This window comes from Pseudorca crassidens, chromosome 14, assembly GCF_039906515.1.
Source record: "Pseudorca crassidens isolate mPseCra1 chromosome 14, mPseCra1.hap1, whole genome shotgun sequence".
In the NCBI taxonomy this organism is placed as follows: Eukaryota; Metazoa; Chordata; class Mammalia; order Artiodactyla; family Delphinidae; genus Pseudorca; species Pseudorca crassidens.
In genome coordinates, this window is record NC_090309.1 from 56,334,712 (window position 1) to 56,353,335 (window position 18,624).

At 37.3% G+C, this 18,624-nt stretch overlaps 1 protein-coding gene across 2 annotated transcripts in view; it reads right to left on the reverse strand.

The window, feature by feature from the left end:
• Window positions 1-18,624, reverse strand: part of CAMKMT (calmodulin-lysine N-methyltransferase) — a 405,204-nt gene that overhangs the window by 376,039 nt on the left and 10,541 nt on the right. For both annotated transcript variants that reach the window (XM_067703106.1, XM_067703104.1), the window contains exons 2-3: window positions 13,780-13,952; window positions 609-673 (exon numbers count right to left, since the gene is read on the reverse strand). In XM_067703106.1, the coding sequence (XP_067559207.1) occupies window positions 609-673; window positions 13,780-13,952 (238 nt within the window). The remainder of the gene's footprint in view (window positions 1-608; window positions 674-13,779; window positions 13,953-18,624) is intronic.

The window sequence follows — 18,624 nt, forward strand, 5'->3', positions numbered from 1 at the left end:
GTATAATTTTTACATTTAAAATGGTAATATTTCATTGATTATCCACTATCTTAAGAAAAATAGCCTATGCAACACATAAAGGAGTACACCGCTTCTATCATGGTATGCTGTTTAACACAGTGATATAAGGATATTTCTTGTTTGATTTCTTTCATTACGTGACATTATAATTAAATGATTTTCTCAGTGGAGAAATCTATTCTGACTTAATCAGAGACTTAGATAAGAAATCAATATATCCTATAATATTATAATAATGCATAAAATAAAATCATTCTGGTATTAAAGTATATTAGCAGCAAAGAAAAATGTTCTGGGTTCACTCTTTAGTGAAAGAGAGAAGAAGCAAGAAGTAGAAACACACACACCCAAACACAGCAAAGAAGGGAGAGACAGCCCCTCTGTTGGACTGATTAACTGAAAAGGTCAAAATGAAAACAAGAAACAAAAGGGATAGTACTGGAGAATCCAGTGTTCCTCCTGACCTATGTTCTGTCATACACACACACACACACACACACACATCAATAAAATAAACACTGTGAAAAAAATTAAAAATTCACTTTAAAACACTAAAAATATTTCTATACAGTGGGTATATAACTTACAAATATTTCCTGTATTGTCAAAGCTGGTAAGAACATCTTCAACATTCAAAGATCCACTATTATGCCTAGAAAGGAATAAAGCATTTTCTTTAATGATTCTGAAATATTAACATTTATTAATCTTCTAAAAAGCTGAGACTATATTGTGATACGCTCAATACTAATAACCCTTTCCATGTGGTGTTTTTAAAATATTTCTGCCCACTAGAGGGAGAAGGAAAAGAAATAACAGATGAGTCTTTGGGATATTTAATGTTATGACATTTCTTGATGATTAATCTACACTTTAAAGTACTAATAAATATTTTTATAGTTATTGTTTTAATTATATAAATGTGACATAAATTATTTACCTTTATAAAGACAACAAAACAAAACCCTACACTTTGAGACTCTCAAAATGAAAATAAACAATCAACTTTCATTACCACATTCCACAATACATAAGTTCCTTCTATTATGACCCAACAAATTCAGAACTTCAGTCACAAAGAACTAACAGACCTTCAGGTCTGCACATTCCATTTACAGGGAGTTCTAAATGTCAGGGGGCAAATGTTTTGTATCTTGCTCACTGATCTTAATTCTATTCCTCTTTTTTTTTAAAAATATATTTATTTATTTATTTATTTTTGGCTGCATTGGGTCTTCATTGCTGCACGCGGGTTTTCTCTAGTTGCGGCAAGCGGAGGCTACTCTTCAGCGGGCTTCTCATTGCAGAGGCTTTTATTGTTGCGAAGCACAGGCTCTAGGCGCATGGACTTCCATAGTTGTAGCACGCGGGCTCGGTAGTTGTGGCTCACAGGCTCTAGAGCACAGGCTCAGTAGTTCTGGCGCACAGGCTTAGTTGCTCTGCAGCATGTGAGATCTTCCCGGACCAGGGCTCAAACCCGTGTCCCCCGCATTGGCAGGCAGATTCTTAACCACTGTGCCACCAGGCAAGCCCCTAGTTACTGTTTCTTATTCAATTATAAGGAGTTAAAATTTGTTCAAAGACTTGCCTATGATCACACAGCAAGTAACTGGAAGAGCTAAAACCTGAACTTCATATTCCATGAATCTTCCATGACCCCACTAATTTAAAAATAGAGCAATTACCCATAAAAGCCTAAATTTCTCATTTTTTAATCAAACTATCTTACCAAGTATGTGTGTGAATATATACACACATCTACGTAAATGCATTATACACCTATAACACATAAACACAGTATGCCTTTATTTGAATGAGGAAAAACTTTAAATCCAGTCTGACACTCCTGAAGCTTAAATAATTCCACCAATATTATAGATCGTAACTACATTAACACAGTAACAATGAAACAGAAAAACTAAAACTCTGGACTATATTTCCTAAGAGATAGTCACCTTCGGTCTCCCAAATATAGGTAGAAAATGAAAATATTTTGTATTTCAACAAGAACATTCCCTTAAGGAATTACTAACCCAAAAGAGATCAGTTTTGGATACATCACAAAACAGGTCCCACTCTATGAGACCCCTAGGAAGGATCCACAAGCAGGAGACTGTAGCAGTGTGAGTTAAAAGTCCAGGTCAGCCCCAGGATTCATTGGGGAGAAAACAATCACCATTGTCACATGTAAGAGTATATAAGGGAGAGGGTCTACAAATTTCTCTAGGACCATGAGACACCAGCCACCACAGGGTCCTGTCATGTAGCCCAGCTAGGAGAAAAAAAAAAAATTTATTTCGAAGAATGGCAGAAGGCGTATTACCAATACATTTCCCAAATTTTAGTGGCAGTGTTGTGTTAGCCAGGACTCCTGAATCACATTAGGTGTGACCTGAATCAGTAGGTCATAGAGTCTGAGTTACTTTTCCAGTGGTGATTACAAAAAGTTGGTGCTAACACATCTACAATCTTCTACATTCTCCCCTATATAACTTACAGCTGTAGTTCTTTCAGATGTTGTAATAGTTTATAATAACCATTAATAATTCACAATAAAATTTACTTCATCCATACTACTTTGTCATTAAAACTCATCACAAATGATATATACTATTATGGACTGAACTGTCTCCCCAAAATTCATATGTTGAAGCCCTAACCCCCAGTGCCTCAGAATGCGGCTGAATTTGGACATAGGGCCTTCAAAGAGTTAATTAAGTTAAAATTGGGTCATTAGGGTAAACCCTAATATATATATAATATATATTATATATATTATATATTCATATATGTTATATATATTATATATATATATATATCCTTACAAAAAAAGGAGATTAGGACACACAGAGACAATAAGGCATGTGCACAGGGGGACAATCACGTGAAGAGGCAGCAAGAGAGCAGCCACATGCAAGTCAAAGAGAGAGGCCTTGGATGAAACCAAACCTGCAACACCTAGATCCAAGACTTCTAGACCCCAAACTGTGAGAAAATAATCTTGCTGTTTAAGCCATCCAATGTGCGGTGTTTTGTTCTGGGAGCCCTAGCAAGCTAATACATGTAGTAAGAGAACACATGTAAACTGTAATACCCTTTTCAGAACAACATTTTATTTCTATCACAGAGACCAAGTTCCTTCATGGAGTGACCAAGTGAGGATGCAAAAAGTTATCTGCAATAATCACTGACCCAATAACCATTGGGTTCAACAATATCATAACCTAAGGCAATGAAGTTATCAACCACAAATCCAACTTTCATCTTCATAACACAATGATTCTGCACCTTCTCTGTGGATGCAAGATTCTAGAAGAGGTTATTTATGCCTAACTTTTCCATGTTAGGAAACTACAACATACATGTCAGACAAGAGAGGAAAAAGAACAAAGCATTAAACATCTAAAGCACACGATGAAGCTATTAAAATGATCAGCAATACAGCTTAGAACTCAAAAAACTTTTTCCTAAATATAAAAGCAATATACAGTTTCCTCAAGAAAAAACTGCCCATAATCCTATCATGCAGAGGTAACCACAGTTAATAGTTTGGTATATAGCCTTCAAATTTTATGCTATGCTCATAGACCTGTCATTAAATAACGGAGAGCACATTGTCCATACAGTTTTTCAATTTGTATTTTTTCATTTAACATATTATAAAGTTTCCCACATCATTAAATATTCTCCTGCAACATGATTTTAATGGCTGCCAAGTAGTCCAATGAATGCACCATAATTTACTGAACCAACACCTTACGACGGATTTTTAGATTATGCCCACTTTTGTGCTTTATGCATATTGTTTCAATGAACATCCTTGTAGAAATAGCATTGAGCCCCTTTCTGATTATTTCTTTAGGATAAATAACTAAAAGTGAAATTGCTTTATGGCCTAGTTTTAATAAGGACATTCTCTCATGCACATTCGCACGCTCTCTCTGTCACTCTATCTCTCTCTCTCTCATCAAGATGAAATAAACATTTGAAAAGAAATCTGAGACAAGAGTTAAAAAAAAAAAGGTACATATATTTTGCAAGAAGTTAAAGATTTCTAAAAAGCAGAAACTGGGATAAAGTAAAATGCATGTTTAAAAGTTAAAACCAGTATTAAAAATAGAAAGTGTGACACAGGGCTTCCCTGGTGGCACAGTGGTTAAGAACCCGCCTCCCAATGCAAGGGACATGGGTTCAAGCCCTGGTCCGGGAAGATCCCACATGCCGCGGAGCAACCAAGTCCGTGCGCCACAACTACTGAGCCTGCGCTCTAGAGTCCGTGAGCCACAACTACTGAGTTCACACGCCTAGAGCCCGTGATCTGCAACAGGAGAAGCCACCGCAATGAGAAGCCCGCGCACCGCAACAAAGAGTAGCCCTCGCTCACCGCAACTAGAGAAAGCCTACGCACAGCAACGAAGACCCAACACAGCCAAAAATAAATAAATAAAATAAATAAATTTATTAAAAAAAAAAAAAAGAAAGTGTGACACAAAACTTGTCTTCTTGAAAGCATTATTTCTTGAAGCCAAGAAGCAGAAAGTATACCCTATGACATTAAATGGGATCAGGGTGGGGAGACAGGAAAACTAATCCTATACCTCTAAGTAACTTACAAAAATGAAAATCATTTATCTACGAAGTCTAGGAACCCTAAAAGATGGCATCTCATGAAAGAAAAATGTCAACAATCATTGTCTTCAATGGTATAAGAATTAGTCCTACTTATAGGAAAACTGCCATGAACACAGTGTGGTAAAGATTCAGTTTGATTATTTCAAGTTCCCTTTCAATTGGCCCAAACTCAAGGACTTTTCTTTGTTCAGAGTCATCTATACTTTATTCAAGTGTCAACTCTATAAGATCTTGTCTACCCTTAATCTTTCAACTGTTTACCTAGGTCCTGCCTGGACAATGTGGTTATTAGACAGTAATACCTGCAAGGAAGGGACCTTATCAAACTTCAGTTTTACCATTACACTGATAATTAATGTTATATAACAGTCATAACATTTTGCTAACATATCCAGGGTATAAAAAGTTCACTCCATCTTCTCCTAAACTCCGAAGCTTTAACTTGTTTCCCAAGCCTTTAACTTAAATATTCTCACCACAAAAAAGAAATGATAATTATGTGACATGATAGAAGTGTTAGCTAGTAGTATGGTACTAATCATTTTGCAATATATGTGAATCAAGTCAACACAGTGTATACCTTAAATTTACACAATGTTATATGTCAATTATATCAATATCTCAACAAAGCTGGAAAAAAGTTTACCAGTAGCCAGTTTTTTCTTCCCAAAGCCAAGAAATTTTTTTCATAAGCACCTAAAGCTATGCTAGAACTGAGGACCTTTGAGTTTTTGTAAAGAATGGCCTATGGGGTAAGGATTAAGGAGCAAGTAACTGGGGCAGATAATTATCTGAAGAGGGGAAAAAGAAAAGCTACCAGAGAAAAATTTGAAGCCTAAAGGTATCAAGAGATTGAAACCAGAGGTTAAAAGTAAGTGAGGGCTAAATATGGCACCCAAAACACAAACAACAAAAGAAAAAAATAGATAAATTGAACTTCAACAAAACTAAAAACTTTTGTACACCAAAGGACACTATCAAGAAAGTGAAAAGATAACCCAGAGGATGGGAGAAAATATTTGCAAATCACATATCTGATATGGGTTAAGTATCCAGAATATATAAAGAAGTCTGAAATTCAATAACAAAGAGACAAACAACCCAATTAAAAATGGGCATAGGACTTGAATAGACATTTCTCCAAAGAAGTTATACAAATGGCCAATGGGCACATGAAAAAACATATAACATAATTAGTCACTGGGGGACTGCAAATCAAAACAACAGTAAGATTACACCCACTAGAATGGCAATAATACAAAATAATAATAATATAGGAAAAATCATAGGTGCTTGCAAGAATGGGGAGAAACTAGAACCCTCATATATTCCTAGTAGGTAAAATGGCACAGCCACTGTGGAAAACAATTTGGCCATTCTTCAAAAAGTTAAACAAAGAGTTACTACATGACCCAGTAATTCGGCCCCTCAGTACATACCTAAAAGAAAGAATTTAAAACTTAAACATTCACGTAAAAACTTGTACATGAATGTTCATAGTAGCATTATTCATAATAGCCAAAAAGTAGAAACTACCCAAATGTCCATCAACTGATGAAGGGATAAACAAAATATGGTATTGTCCATACAATGGAATATTATTCAGCCATAATAAAGGAATGAAGTACTGGTATATGCTATAACATGGATGAATCAGAAGACATTATGCTAAGTGAAAGAAGCCAAATATAAAGGCCACATATCATATGATTCTACTTATATAAAATGTCCAGAATAGGCAATATAGACAAATCCATATAGACAGAAAGTAGCTAAGTGGTTGCCAGGGGCTAGGGGGAGGAGGAAGATGGAGAGTTACTAGTAATGGGGATGGGGCTTCCTTTTGGGTTGATGAAAAGCTTCGGAAATTAGAGAGTGGTGATGGTTGCACAACATCGTGAATATACTGAATTTAAAATGATTAATTTTACCTTGATTAAAAAGAAAAGTGGTCCCCCAAAATCAGAAAAAGTAAGCCAGAGAGCAGAATGGGTCCTAAGAGGCTGCATAAGAACAAAGAGGTTTAAAAAGTTGATTTTCCATGCAACTACTTTGGAGATCTTTCGAAAATAAATGGCTGAAGAGTTTTTTTTTTCAGTCTTACATCTACAAGTTATAGGAAACTAAAAGATTATTTCTACATAATATATGAAAATTTGAAAAAGTATCTAGGGAATATTTCAATTTACTGAAACTTTGAATATATGTATATGTAAGCAAACTACACAAACAATCATGACTGAACTTCAAATAACCTAGAAAATTAAGTTACAATTAGCCCATATCTGTGATTTAAGCTCCATGAAATGAGAAGCCTGTGCACCCATAACAAAGAGTAGCCCCTGCTCACTGCAACTAGAGGAAGCCTGCACGCAGCAACGAAGACCCAACGCAGCCAAAAATGAACAAATAAATAAATAAATTTAAATTAAAAATAATAAATAAACAAATATAAATTCAGTATTCATATTTGCCTCAGATACCAACCTTGCCAAGTTTTAAAGGGGCACCTATGATACACTACACATATAAGGATAATCTGCCATACATCTAATTTCATAAGCATATCATTCCCATCACAAGTTTTTATTCAGTGTGCGCTCACAGGGTACATACTAAATCCAGTGGGGTGAGGGTTTGTTTTATTTTTTTTCCTTTCCTTAGAGAAGCAATACATGATCTCAATGCAGTGCATTTGCTGTACTACCGTTCTTTTTTTTTTGTGGTACGCAGGCCTCTCACTGCTGTGGCCTCTCCCGTTGCGGAGCACAGGCTCTGGATGCGCAGGCTCAGCGGCCATGGCTCACGGGCCCAGCCGCTCCGCGGCATGTGGGATCTTCCCGGACCAGGGCACGAACCCGCGTTCCCTGCATCGGCAGGCGGACTCTCAACCACTGCGCCACCAGGGAAGCCCTACAAAGTCATTCTTGACTTCTTGCCCATTCTAAGCCTCCAGGACAGGCCAAAACGCAAGAATGCTAGGCTTCTAATTCAGCAATTACCATAGCAACAGGAGTCATTCAAAGAAAGGAGGACAGTTCAGGCCTCTCAGCTTCTTCTATCCCTAGAACTTGTATACATTTATAAATGAATAACTCAGGCACTTTTATGGTTCTGAATATAAATGGAAGTATTTTAAAGTTTCCAGAATATGCAAATTCCTATTACACTGAAATTAAGTTAAAATACAGGGGCGGGGAACAACAATTTCTAGTATCTATACAGTAATCTCTATACAACAAGAAATTGCAACTTATAAGACAAGGAGAAGAAATTTTTTTTAATACAGTTTTTTACTATACATAGAAAATCCTAAAGATGTCACCAGAAAACTACTAGAACTAATCAGTGAATTTGGTAAGGTTGCAGGATACAAAATTAATGCACAGAAATCTCTGGCATTCCTATACACCAACAATGAAAAATCAGAAGAGAAATTAAGGAAACGCTCCCATTTACCACTGCAACAAAATGAATAAAATACCTAGGAATAAACCTGCCTAAGGAGGCGAAAGACTTGTACTCAGAAAACTATAAAACACTGATGAAAGAAATCAAAGATAACATAAACAGATGGAGAAATATACCACGTTCTTGGATTGGAAGAATCAATATTGTGAAAATAACTATACTACCCAAAGCAATCTACTACCCAATTCAATCTACAGATTCAGTACAATCCCTATCAAACTACCAATGGCATTCTTCACAGAATTAGAACAAAAAATCTTACAATACATATGGAAACACAAAAGACCCCAAATAGCCAAAGCAACTTGAGAAAGAAAAATGGAGTTGGAGGAATCAGGCTCCCCGACTTCAAACTATGCCACAAAGCCACAGTAATCAAAACAGTATGGTACTGGCACAAAAACAGAAATATAGATCAATGGCACCGGATAATGCCCAGAGATAAACCCACGCACATATGGGCATCTAATTTACGACAAAGGAGGCAAGAACATACAATGGAGAAAAGACAGCCTCTTCAATAAGTGGTGCTGAGAAAACTGGACAGCTCCATGTGAAAGAATGAAATTAGCATGCTACCTAACACCAAACACAAAAATAAACTCCAAATGTATGAAAGACTTCAATGTAAGACCAGACACAGAACTCTTGGAGGAAAACATAGGAAGAACACTCTTTGACATAAATCACAGCAAGATCTTTTTTGACCCACCTCCTAGAGTAATGGAAATAAAAACAAAAATAAACAAATGGGACTTAATTAAACTTAAAAGGTTTTGCACAGCAAAGGAAACCATAAACAAGACAAAAAGACAACCCTCAGAATGGGAGAAAATATTTCCCAATGAAACAACAAAGAATTAATCTCCAAAATATACAAACAGATCATGGAACTCAATATCAAAAAAACAAACAATCCAGTTAAAAAATGGGTGGAAGACCTAAATAGACATTTCACCAAGGAAAACATACAGATGGCCAAGAGGCAGATGAAAAGATGCTCAATGTTATTAATTATTAGAGAAATGCAAGTCAAAACTATAATGAAGTACCACCTCACACCAGTCAGAATGGCCATTATCAAAAAAGCTAGAAACAATCAATGCTGGAAAGGGTGTGGTGAAAAGGGAACCCTCCTACACTATTGGTGGGAATGTAAATTGATACAACAACTATGGAAAACGGTATGGAGGTTTCTTAAAAAACTAAAAATAGAACAACCATATGACCCAGCAATCCCACTACTGGGCATATACCCTGAGAAAAACATAATTCAAAAAGAGACATGCACCACAATGTTCACTGCAGCACTATTTACAACAGCCAGGACATGGAACCAACCTAAATGTCCACTGACAGATTAATGGATAAAGAAGATGTGGTACATATATACAATGGAATATTACTCAGCCATAAAAAGAAACAAAATAGAGTTATTTGTAGTGAGGTGGTTGGACCTAGAGTTTGTCATACAGAGTGAAGTAAGTTAGAAACAGAAAACCAAATACCGTATGCTAACGCATATATATGGAATCTAAAAAAAAAAAGGTACTGATGAACCTAGTTGCAGGGCAGGAATAAAGAGGCAGACATAGAGAATGGACTTGATAACATGGAGTAGGAGGGTGAAGTGAGAGTAGCAACGACATATATACATTACTGAATGTTAAATAGTTGGCTAGTGGGAAGCAGCAGCATAGCACAGGGAGATCAGCTCGGTGCTTTGCGATGATCTATAGGGGTGGGATAGGGAGGATGGGAAGGAGGCTCAAGAGGGAGGGGGTATGGGGACATGTATTCATACGGCTGATTTGCTTTGTTGTACAACAGAAACTAACACAGTATTGTGAAGCAATTATACTCCAATAAAGATCTATTAAAATATATATATATATATTTTTTTTTTTTGGCTGCATCAGGTCTTAGTTGCAGCACATGGGATCTTTCGTTGTGGCACACAGGCTCTTCGTTGTGGTGCGCAGGCTTCTCTCTAGTTGTGGCGCACAGGCTCAGTAGTGTGGCACATGGGCTTAGTTAGTTGCCCCATGGCACATGGGATCTTAGTTCCCTGACCAGGGATCAAACCCACATCCCCTGCACTGCAAGACAGATTCACAACCACTGGACCACCAGGGAAGTCCCTTCATATATATATATTTATTCATTCATTCATTCATTCATTTGGCTGTGCCGGGTCTTAGCTGCGGCACATGGGATCTTTGCTGCGGTGTGTGGGATCTTTTAGTTGCAGCATGCGAGATCTTTTTTAGTTGCGGCACATGGGATCTTTAGTTGCAGCATGCAAACTCTTAGTTGCAGCACGAGGGATCTAGCTCCCTCACCAGGGATCAAACCTGGGCCCCCTGCATTAGGAGCGCAAGTCTTAGCCACTGTACTCTCACCAGGGATCAAACCTGGGCCCCCTGCATTGGGAGCACAAGTCTTAGCCACTGGACCACCAGGAAAGTCCCAGGAACAAGGAATTTTTAATGAAGGATTTTTAGTATAAACACCTCCTGGTATATATTAGTTTTCTATACATGCATCTATCTAATAGCAAGAACCTCTTCTATAAAATTCTAAGAAATGAACACCAGGGAAACAAGACTTTGCCAAGGAATAAAGCAGGAGCCATACCCTGGATTTTAATTTACTAAGTCTCAACATTCACTTTGGAGCAAAGAGTCGACCATCCTCAGATATACAGAAAAGACAACAGATCTTGGAGAATTCATAACCTAACTTTTACATTGTCCAGACTTTTGTTTCTGATGAAAAGTCACCAGGGGAAATTCTTTATTCCTTTATTTTAAGTATCATCATGTAAAGCTGACAGGAAATGATCAAAATTTTAATTCAGGCCACTGCTTATATACATTTTAATAATATAAACAATATACAACTATGTACTCTGAATTCACGAATATCTAGTTATTTACTCTCTTAAGGTATTCATTTCAAGTCTAATAAAACTTTAAAGGAACATAAATCAATATGTAGGGAAATGAATTTACTGATTTATTTAAAAACTATTCACCACTTTTTTTTACTGCATAGCGTTAATAAACTTAAAAAATATAGAAGATGATGATGGTACTGCATTTCAAAACAACTTTCCAAGCCACTACTTTGGCTATTACAAGTAATTTTTTTAAACTTTAGAGTGCTCACAATTCAAATAACACTGAAGAAAACAGATAAAAGTAGCTAAAGAAATGGCATGGAAAGACTGACAAAAGAGTTGATACAAGATATCAAAGGAGCAAGAATGGAAATCCATGTTGGGTAGATAACAGTAAACAAGGAGAAGTGGTAACCATAAGAAATCAACATGAACAAAATTGGCAATGGAATGGAATGAACTATTCTTGGCAGAAATCCTGCCCTTCCTAAGCAATTACAGTAATATCAGTGATTTCCTATACGGTATCAGGATTATGGAGTAAGAAATGGAATGCTCAGAATAATCAATGAGGAAATTAGTTTATCTAGGCCTCAATCCCTTCATCTGAAAAGTGAATAAATGTATATATGACTGCCGCACAAGTGGCAGGATGTGTAGAAGTTAAAAGTGCAGGCTGTGACTATCATTATATAAGATGTTACTGATGGAGACAGCTGGGTGATGGGTACATGGAACTCCTTGTACTATTTTTGCAGCTTTTTGAGAGCCTGTAATTATTTCAAAACAAAAGTTTTTAAAAGTATTATACAGGCATGAAACCAGACCACCAGGGTTTAAATAGGGGCACAACCAATTATTGGCTGTGTGCCCTCAATCGAGTTATTTTCTCATCTGTAAAATGAGGATAAAAACAATATTTACCTCAGGAGGTGCTATGTGAATTAAATAAGCTTATACATGTAAACCATTCACAACAGTGCTTGTCACATAGTAGGCACTCAATTGTCAGTCATTATTAATGTTGTTAGGATTATTTTTTTCTAAGATCAGAATTCAGCTCTAGAATTCTGTATGTGTAAGCTATCGTTATTTTTGCACTATTGATATGGAGAGATATTAGCTAGTTTGAAAAACAGAGAAAAAATCTTGGCAGCCAATGAGGCCTAAATTCTAGCTCAGTCACCTGTCATCTTTCTATAAACTAGGATTTAATATCATATTTATATAGATATATTTATTCTTTCAAAAATGGATATATCACAAAGAACCAAACTGTTGGAGAGGTGTCTTGGTGCTACATCAACACCATCTCCACCAGGTGGAGAACCATGCCTTATTTTGAAAGCTCTCAAGAACAGAAGATTTCACATTCTCTCTGGCTAAGCCTTACCAGGGCCTTGAAGATGTCAGGAAGTTATTCTTGGTACAGTTTACACTTACTGCCTCTTGTCACCGTAGACGTAGAAGATAAGTTTTAGAACTTTATACCTGAAGACCCCTACCAGTAGGGGTATTACTCTGTTTCTCCTTCTCTTTAATATCCTTATAGATTCTATCTTCCAATTGTTTAATCATCTTCATTCCTACTTCACAGACTTACTGTAAGGAGTACATGAATTAGAATACATCAAAGCACGTAGTACTGTACTTGGCAAACAGTAAGCATTTAATGCATTTTTCTTTCCTTCCTAATCAAGGACTAAACTATCTCCATCAGAATGCCAGGCAGTTGAGGTATTCTAATTTCAATCTCATAATGAATGTACAGGCAAACTCACAAATCCTTACATTTTTACCTTCTATTTAGAGTTTTTAATAAATCAACATGATGAAACCACATCCTAATTGCATTCCCCTGTCCACTCTAGTCAATTTTTATCCAAATCCCAAATTTTAAGCTATAATGGTATCTTTTAGAGCTGAGATATTTTAAACTAAAATAGTTCAGGAAACATATACTATAAATAGACATCCTTTGTGAAAACTTTTTTTCTTAAAATTATTCCTGACCTTACCTAAACTGTATTCAGACACGTTTCCACTTAAAATGTTTTTTGCTCTTCTTACAGTTACTGTAAATGTGCTCCTCCCTCCCTTTCAAAAGGTGAAATCTTGTCAAGAAAGGCAGATTTTATAAAATCAAATACCTGCAGTAATATTGCAACATGCTAGACTGTAACTGTGAGAGAAAATTAATTCAGTAAAAATGATATCTTGTTACTTCAGTTTGCAACTCTCTTATCTCTTTTCTAATGATTTTTAAAGCCAGAACAGTCTGTATGCTTCTCACGATATCAGTGTTTTGGGTGAATTTTCTCCTCCTATTCCTAAGATTCTATTCTGAAAGTGACAAAACATGAATGGGAAAAATACCAAAGCTTGATTTTTCAAATAACTACTACTTGAAGAGCAGTTTGGAAAAATTCTGTTTTCACTTTCAGCCTTCTTTGCCTCAAAAAGAACTTGGCTTTTTTTCATAATCAAATGCTATGAGACAATGGTTAAATGAACCCTTTGATTTGAACTTTATCCTCAAATGCCGATACATTCCTTAGAATGTTTTATTTTTAGTTCTGAGAATACAGTAAGACCCAGTTAAAGCAGCAGGATTCCAAACACAAAGTTGCAAAACCTAAGTTCTGATAAAGATTGCCTGCAAACTCAATAGAATGAACAATGAGATTCTTAGATTGTTTTCTTCTACAAGAGAAAAAAACTTAAAAAAAAATCTTAACTAGAGTGATGTTTACCTTAAGAAAATACTGTATTCAGGATACAAGATGCTTGTATATTGAACCCAGGCACCAACTTCCTCTTCAGTTTCCCTTTTTTGGGCTTCTGTTACTGAGAACAGATTAAATGATTCAAATCTTCTTACAGATACATGTCGTAGACAATCATCCAGGTGTTTTTGTTTCAGAACCTTTGAAATAAAACCAAATATTGTCGTCACATTATATAAATATAAATTAAATTTTCAACATTTAAGTGGTAAGGGGACTTTCTTTTCCAGTAATGGCAGATTACTGGAAAAGACCAACATCTTACTGAAGACAACTAGAAAACATACACAAAATATTTTAAAACATTACTCGAAGGCATCAGAGGGCAAAGAATATAGTGAAGATCTACCAGTCTAATATCTTTAAAAGGAGGTAAATCTAGAGAGATGAGTCTGGCTTTTGCAACCACTTTTCTTGTGAGACATTCATCAATTCCAAAAGAAAGAGCTGAGAAGACAAGCAGCACCTTCAACAGCTTGTAGACTTAGGGGGTAAAAGTTGAATTTCAAAGCTTAATACCTAGGCAGGGGCGGGTATGTTATTCTGAGCTGGTGTGTGTGTGTGTGTGTGTGTGTGTGTGTGTGTGTGTGTGTGTGTGTGTGTGTGTGTGTGAAGATAAATCAAATGAGTAGTTTTCTTGGTGCCACTGAAAACTAGGTTTTTAAGTATGGAAGAAAGGAGATACAACTGTAAGATTAATGAGGTTAAGCAAAAACTCTGTAGCTCTGAATCTGAATAAAGTATAATATAAACTAATGATGTATTTCATTTTTTAAAACTGTACATATATTTCCTACATCTGACCACTGAAAAGGTCTAAAAACAATGACCAAACTAGTAGCAATGAGCACACCTACTGCACATACTGCTGTCTCTAAATACCATTTTTTATTAAAACAAAGTAAGGGGAATCCCCTGGTCGTCCAGTGGTTAGAACTCCACGCTTTCACTGCCAAGGGCATGGGTTCAATTCCTGGTCAGGGAACTAAGATAATGCAAGCCACGCAGCACAGCCAAAACGAAGAAAGAAAAAAAAAAAAAGTAAGGCCCTTGGAAAAAGGGCAGGAATTGTACAAGATAAGTCTGGAACATCATGCACACAAGAAAACAAGAAAGCCATACAAAATTAAGGGTTATATCAAAAGGACTGATGGGATAGTGCAAGCATTAACAAAGATAATAAATGTAACTGAGTTGAAACACATTAGTTCATAACAGTAACTTTTTAAATACTTCATTGATGATCACCGAAAAATGCTAAAGAACCAACTTATTTTGAAAACTAGTAAATGAGGAGAAAAAATCAAGTATTTATCTGTCTCTTCTATATGAACCATAACTGAGAATATCCAAATGGAAGTTGAGGGGAAATTTCTCTTTATACTAGTATTCCAAGTAATAAATGAAGAAGGAACAACAGAACATCACCATTTTTCAACTCCTTCATGAATTCATGAACCTAGGTAATCATCATTAAGAAGAGAAATAACCAGACATCACTATGATTATTGATGAAATCTCACACCACTATCATCTTGACCAATTAAACAAGACAAAACAAAAAACATCAAATCTGAATCTGATCAAGCCTCTATATCTTACAGGAAATAGGAAATACAGGGAGAGAGGAACACATTAAACAACATCATCAAGTGCAATTAGCAAAATTCAAATTATGGGAAACTACAAAACACCCAGTTGCTTCTAAAATAAACGGCAAGGGTTGAAAAAGAGACATGCTGAGGGAATATTTAGATTAAAAAGACTTGTACATATCAACCAATAACAATATTTGGAACTTAATTTGGATCCTGTTTTCAAAATAATCAAACTGTAAAGAAAAATTAGGAGACAATGGAAAACTTTTGGAAACTGACCAGATATTTTATGACATCAAGGAATTATTCTGGATAGGATATGGTATTGTAATTAATTTTTTAATGTCATCTTGTATAGGTACATACTGAAATATTTATAGAAAAAATATGATATCTGAGATTCGCTTCAAAATAATCTGGTGAGGGTTGCATAATGAGAGAACAGAAATGAAACGAATTTGGTCCAGAGTTAAAAATAGTTGAAGCTTATGGATACCTGAGTGGTTATTAAACTATTTTTTTCCACTTTTGTATATGTTTGACATTTCCCATAAAGTTTTTTTAAGATATAAAGCGCTCTAATAGTCATAAACAAATGAAAAATAAAAAGATATGAAAAACCAAATATATTTGCAAGTTAAGCAATAAACTTCTAAATAATCTGTGAATGAAAAAAAGAACACAATGGAAATTAGAAAGTATTTTAAACTGAATAATAAAAATACATTTCAAGGGCGGAGTCAAGATGGCGTACTAGGAGGACTCGGAATTCATCTCTCCTCACAACTAGGGCACCTGCCAGGCACTGGTGAGGGACCACGGAAACCTAAGGGGACAGGAAGAACCCCCAGCGACCGGGTAGGACATGGGGCATGGGAGGAGTGAAGGGGGAGGAGAAGTGGAGGCAGGATGGGACTGGTGCCCCTAAGGGGCGGCTGGGGGAGGGGAAGGGATCCCATGCTGGAAGCGGTAAATTGGGGGACCATTGGGAGGGCAGAGGATCAAAAGGGAGTGTGGCCAGGTTTCTCCTGCCCACTTGGGTGCCCAGGAACCTGCTGAGATCCCAGGCCTCATCCTCTGCCCACCGAGGCCCCCTCCAGCCATGCGGGTCCTGAGGGAGTGAGAGGGAGGAAGGGGGAGCAAAAGTAAAGGCCGGACCTCCAGGACTGGCACCCCTGAGGGGTGGCTGGGGGAGGGGAGTTCCTACACCCAGCGGGACCCACCCGCGGTTAGGGGTCCAGCAGCGACGGGGGACACCCTGGGGGAGATGGTGAGGGAGGGGCACGAAGGAATGGAAGGGAATGCAGCCAGTGCCTTCCCTGTCCACTTAGGCACCAGGGAGCCTCTTGGGCTCGGGCCTAATCCTCTGCCCTCAGAGCCTCCCTCCCGCCATGCAGAATCCAAGCCCCGCCCCTACACCCTCACCCAGGGCCCCACCCCTACACTCGGAGACCCCCTCCAATGCGCTGGGCCTAAACCCCACCCACACACCCTCACTCAGGGCCCTACCTCCAAACTCTGGAACCCCACACTCCAGAGGCCCTCCCTTCCAAGTGCTGCCTCTCCCCTTCCACCCAGGTCTTAAGAAGAGGCCCTGCCCCACACTTGAACGTGGCCCCCCCTCAGGGCCTTTTCCAGCTACATGGGTCCTGAGCCTAGGCCCCACCCCATGATCAAACATAACACCAAATGCCTGGGTCCTGCCCCACCCTAAACCCGCCCCTGCCTAAGTTCCAGCCCCCACCTAAAATTCGCCCCCATAGCCAAGGCTTTTTGTTTTTCTTTTTCTTTTTTCTTCTTTTAGACTGGGGTTCTGTTTTACCTTGCTGATTCATTGTTGTTGATTCTTTTATGTTTTTATTTTTCCTAATAAATCTTTTATTTTTCTAATTTTATTTTATTCTTTATACTCTGTAATTGTTCTCCCCTTTGGGCTTGTTCCCCCCGCTTTTTTTTTTCTTTTTTCTGTTGAGGTTTTACTTTACCTTGTTGCACTTGTTTCAATGGTAGTTTTATTTTTCCTAATATATTTTTTATCTTACTAATTTTACTTTATTTTTTATTCTTTGATATTGTACTGCTTTTTTCTTTCTCTTTTACCTTTTTTTTTTCTTTACTGTTCCACGAAGCTTGCGGGATCTTGGGTCCCAGGCTGGAGGTTGGGCCCAAGCTCCTGTGGTGGGAGCTCCGAGTCCAAACCGCTAGACTAAAAAAGAACCTAGGACCCTAGGGAATATTAATTGGAGTGAGGACTCCCAGAGGAACGCATCTCAGCAACAAGACCCAGCTCTACCCAACTTTCTGCAAACTCCAGTGCTGGACGTCTCAGGCCAAACAACCAGTAACACAGGAATACAGCACCAACCATCAAAAAAAAAAAAAAAAGAAATGACAGAAAAATGTATTACAGACGAAGGAGCAAGGTAAAAACCTACAAGAACAAATAAATGAAGATGAAATAGGCAACCTAACTGAAAAAGAATTCAGAGTAAGGATAGTAAAGATGATCCAAAATCTTGGCAACAGAATGGAGAAAATACAAGAAACATTCAACAAGGATCTAGAAGAACTAGAAAGCAAACAAACAATGATGAACAACACAAATGCTGAAATTAAAAATACTCTAGAAGGAATCAATAGCAGAATAACTGAGGCAGAAGAATGGATAAGTGAGCTGGAAGATAAAATGGTGGAAATAACTGCCAGGGAGCAGCATAAAGAAAAAAGAATGAAAAGAATTGAGGACAGTCTCAGAGACCTCTGGGAGAGCATTAAACAAACCAACATTCAAATTATAAGGGTTCCAGAAGAAGAAGAGAAAAAGAAAGGGTCTGAGAAAATATTTGAAGAGATTATAGTCAAAAAGTTCCCTAACATGGGAAAGGAAATAGTCAATCAAGTCCAGGAAGCACAGAGAGCACCATACAGGATAAACCCAAAGACAAACATGCCAAGACACATATTAATCAGGAAAACCCAAAGAGAAACATGCCAAGACACATATTAATCAAACTATCAAAAATTAAATACAAAGAAAAAATATTAAAAGCAGCAAGGAAAAGGCAACAAATAACATACAAGCGAATCCCCATAAGGTTAACAGCTGATTTCTCAGCAGAAACTCTGCAAGACAGAAGGGAGTGGCAGAGCATATTTAATGTGATGAAAGGGAAAAACCTACAACCAAGATTACTCTACCCAACAAGGATCTCAT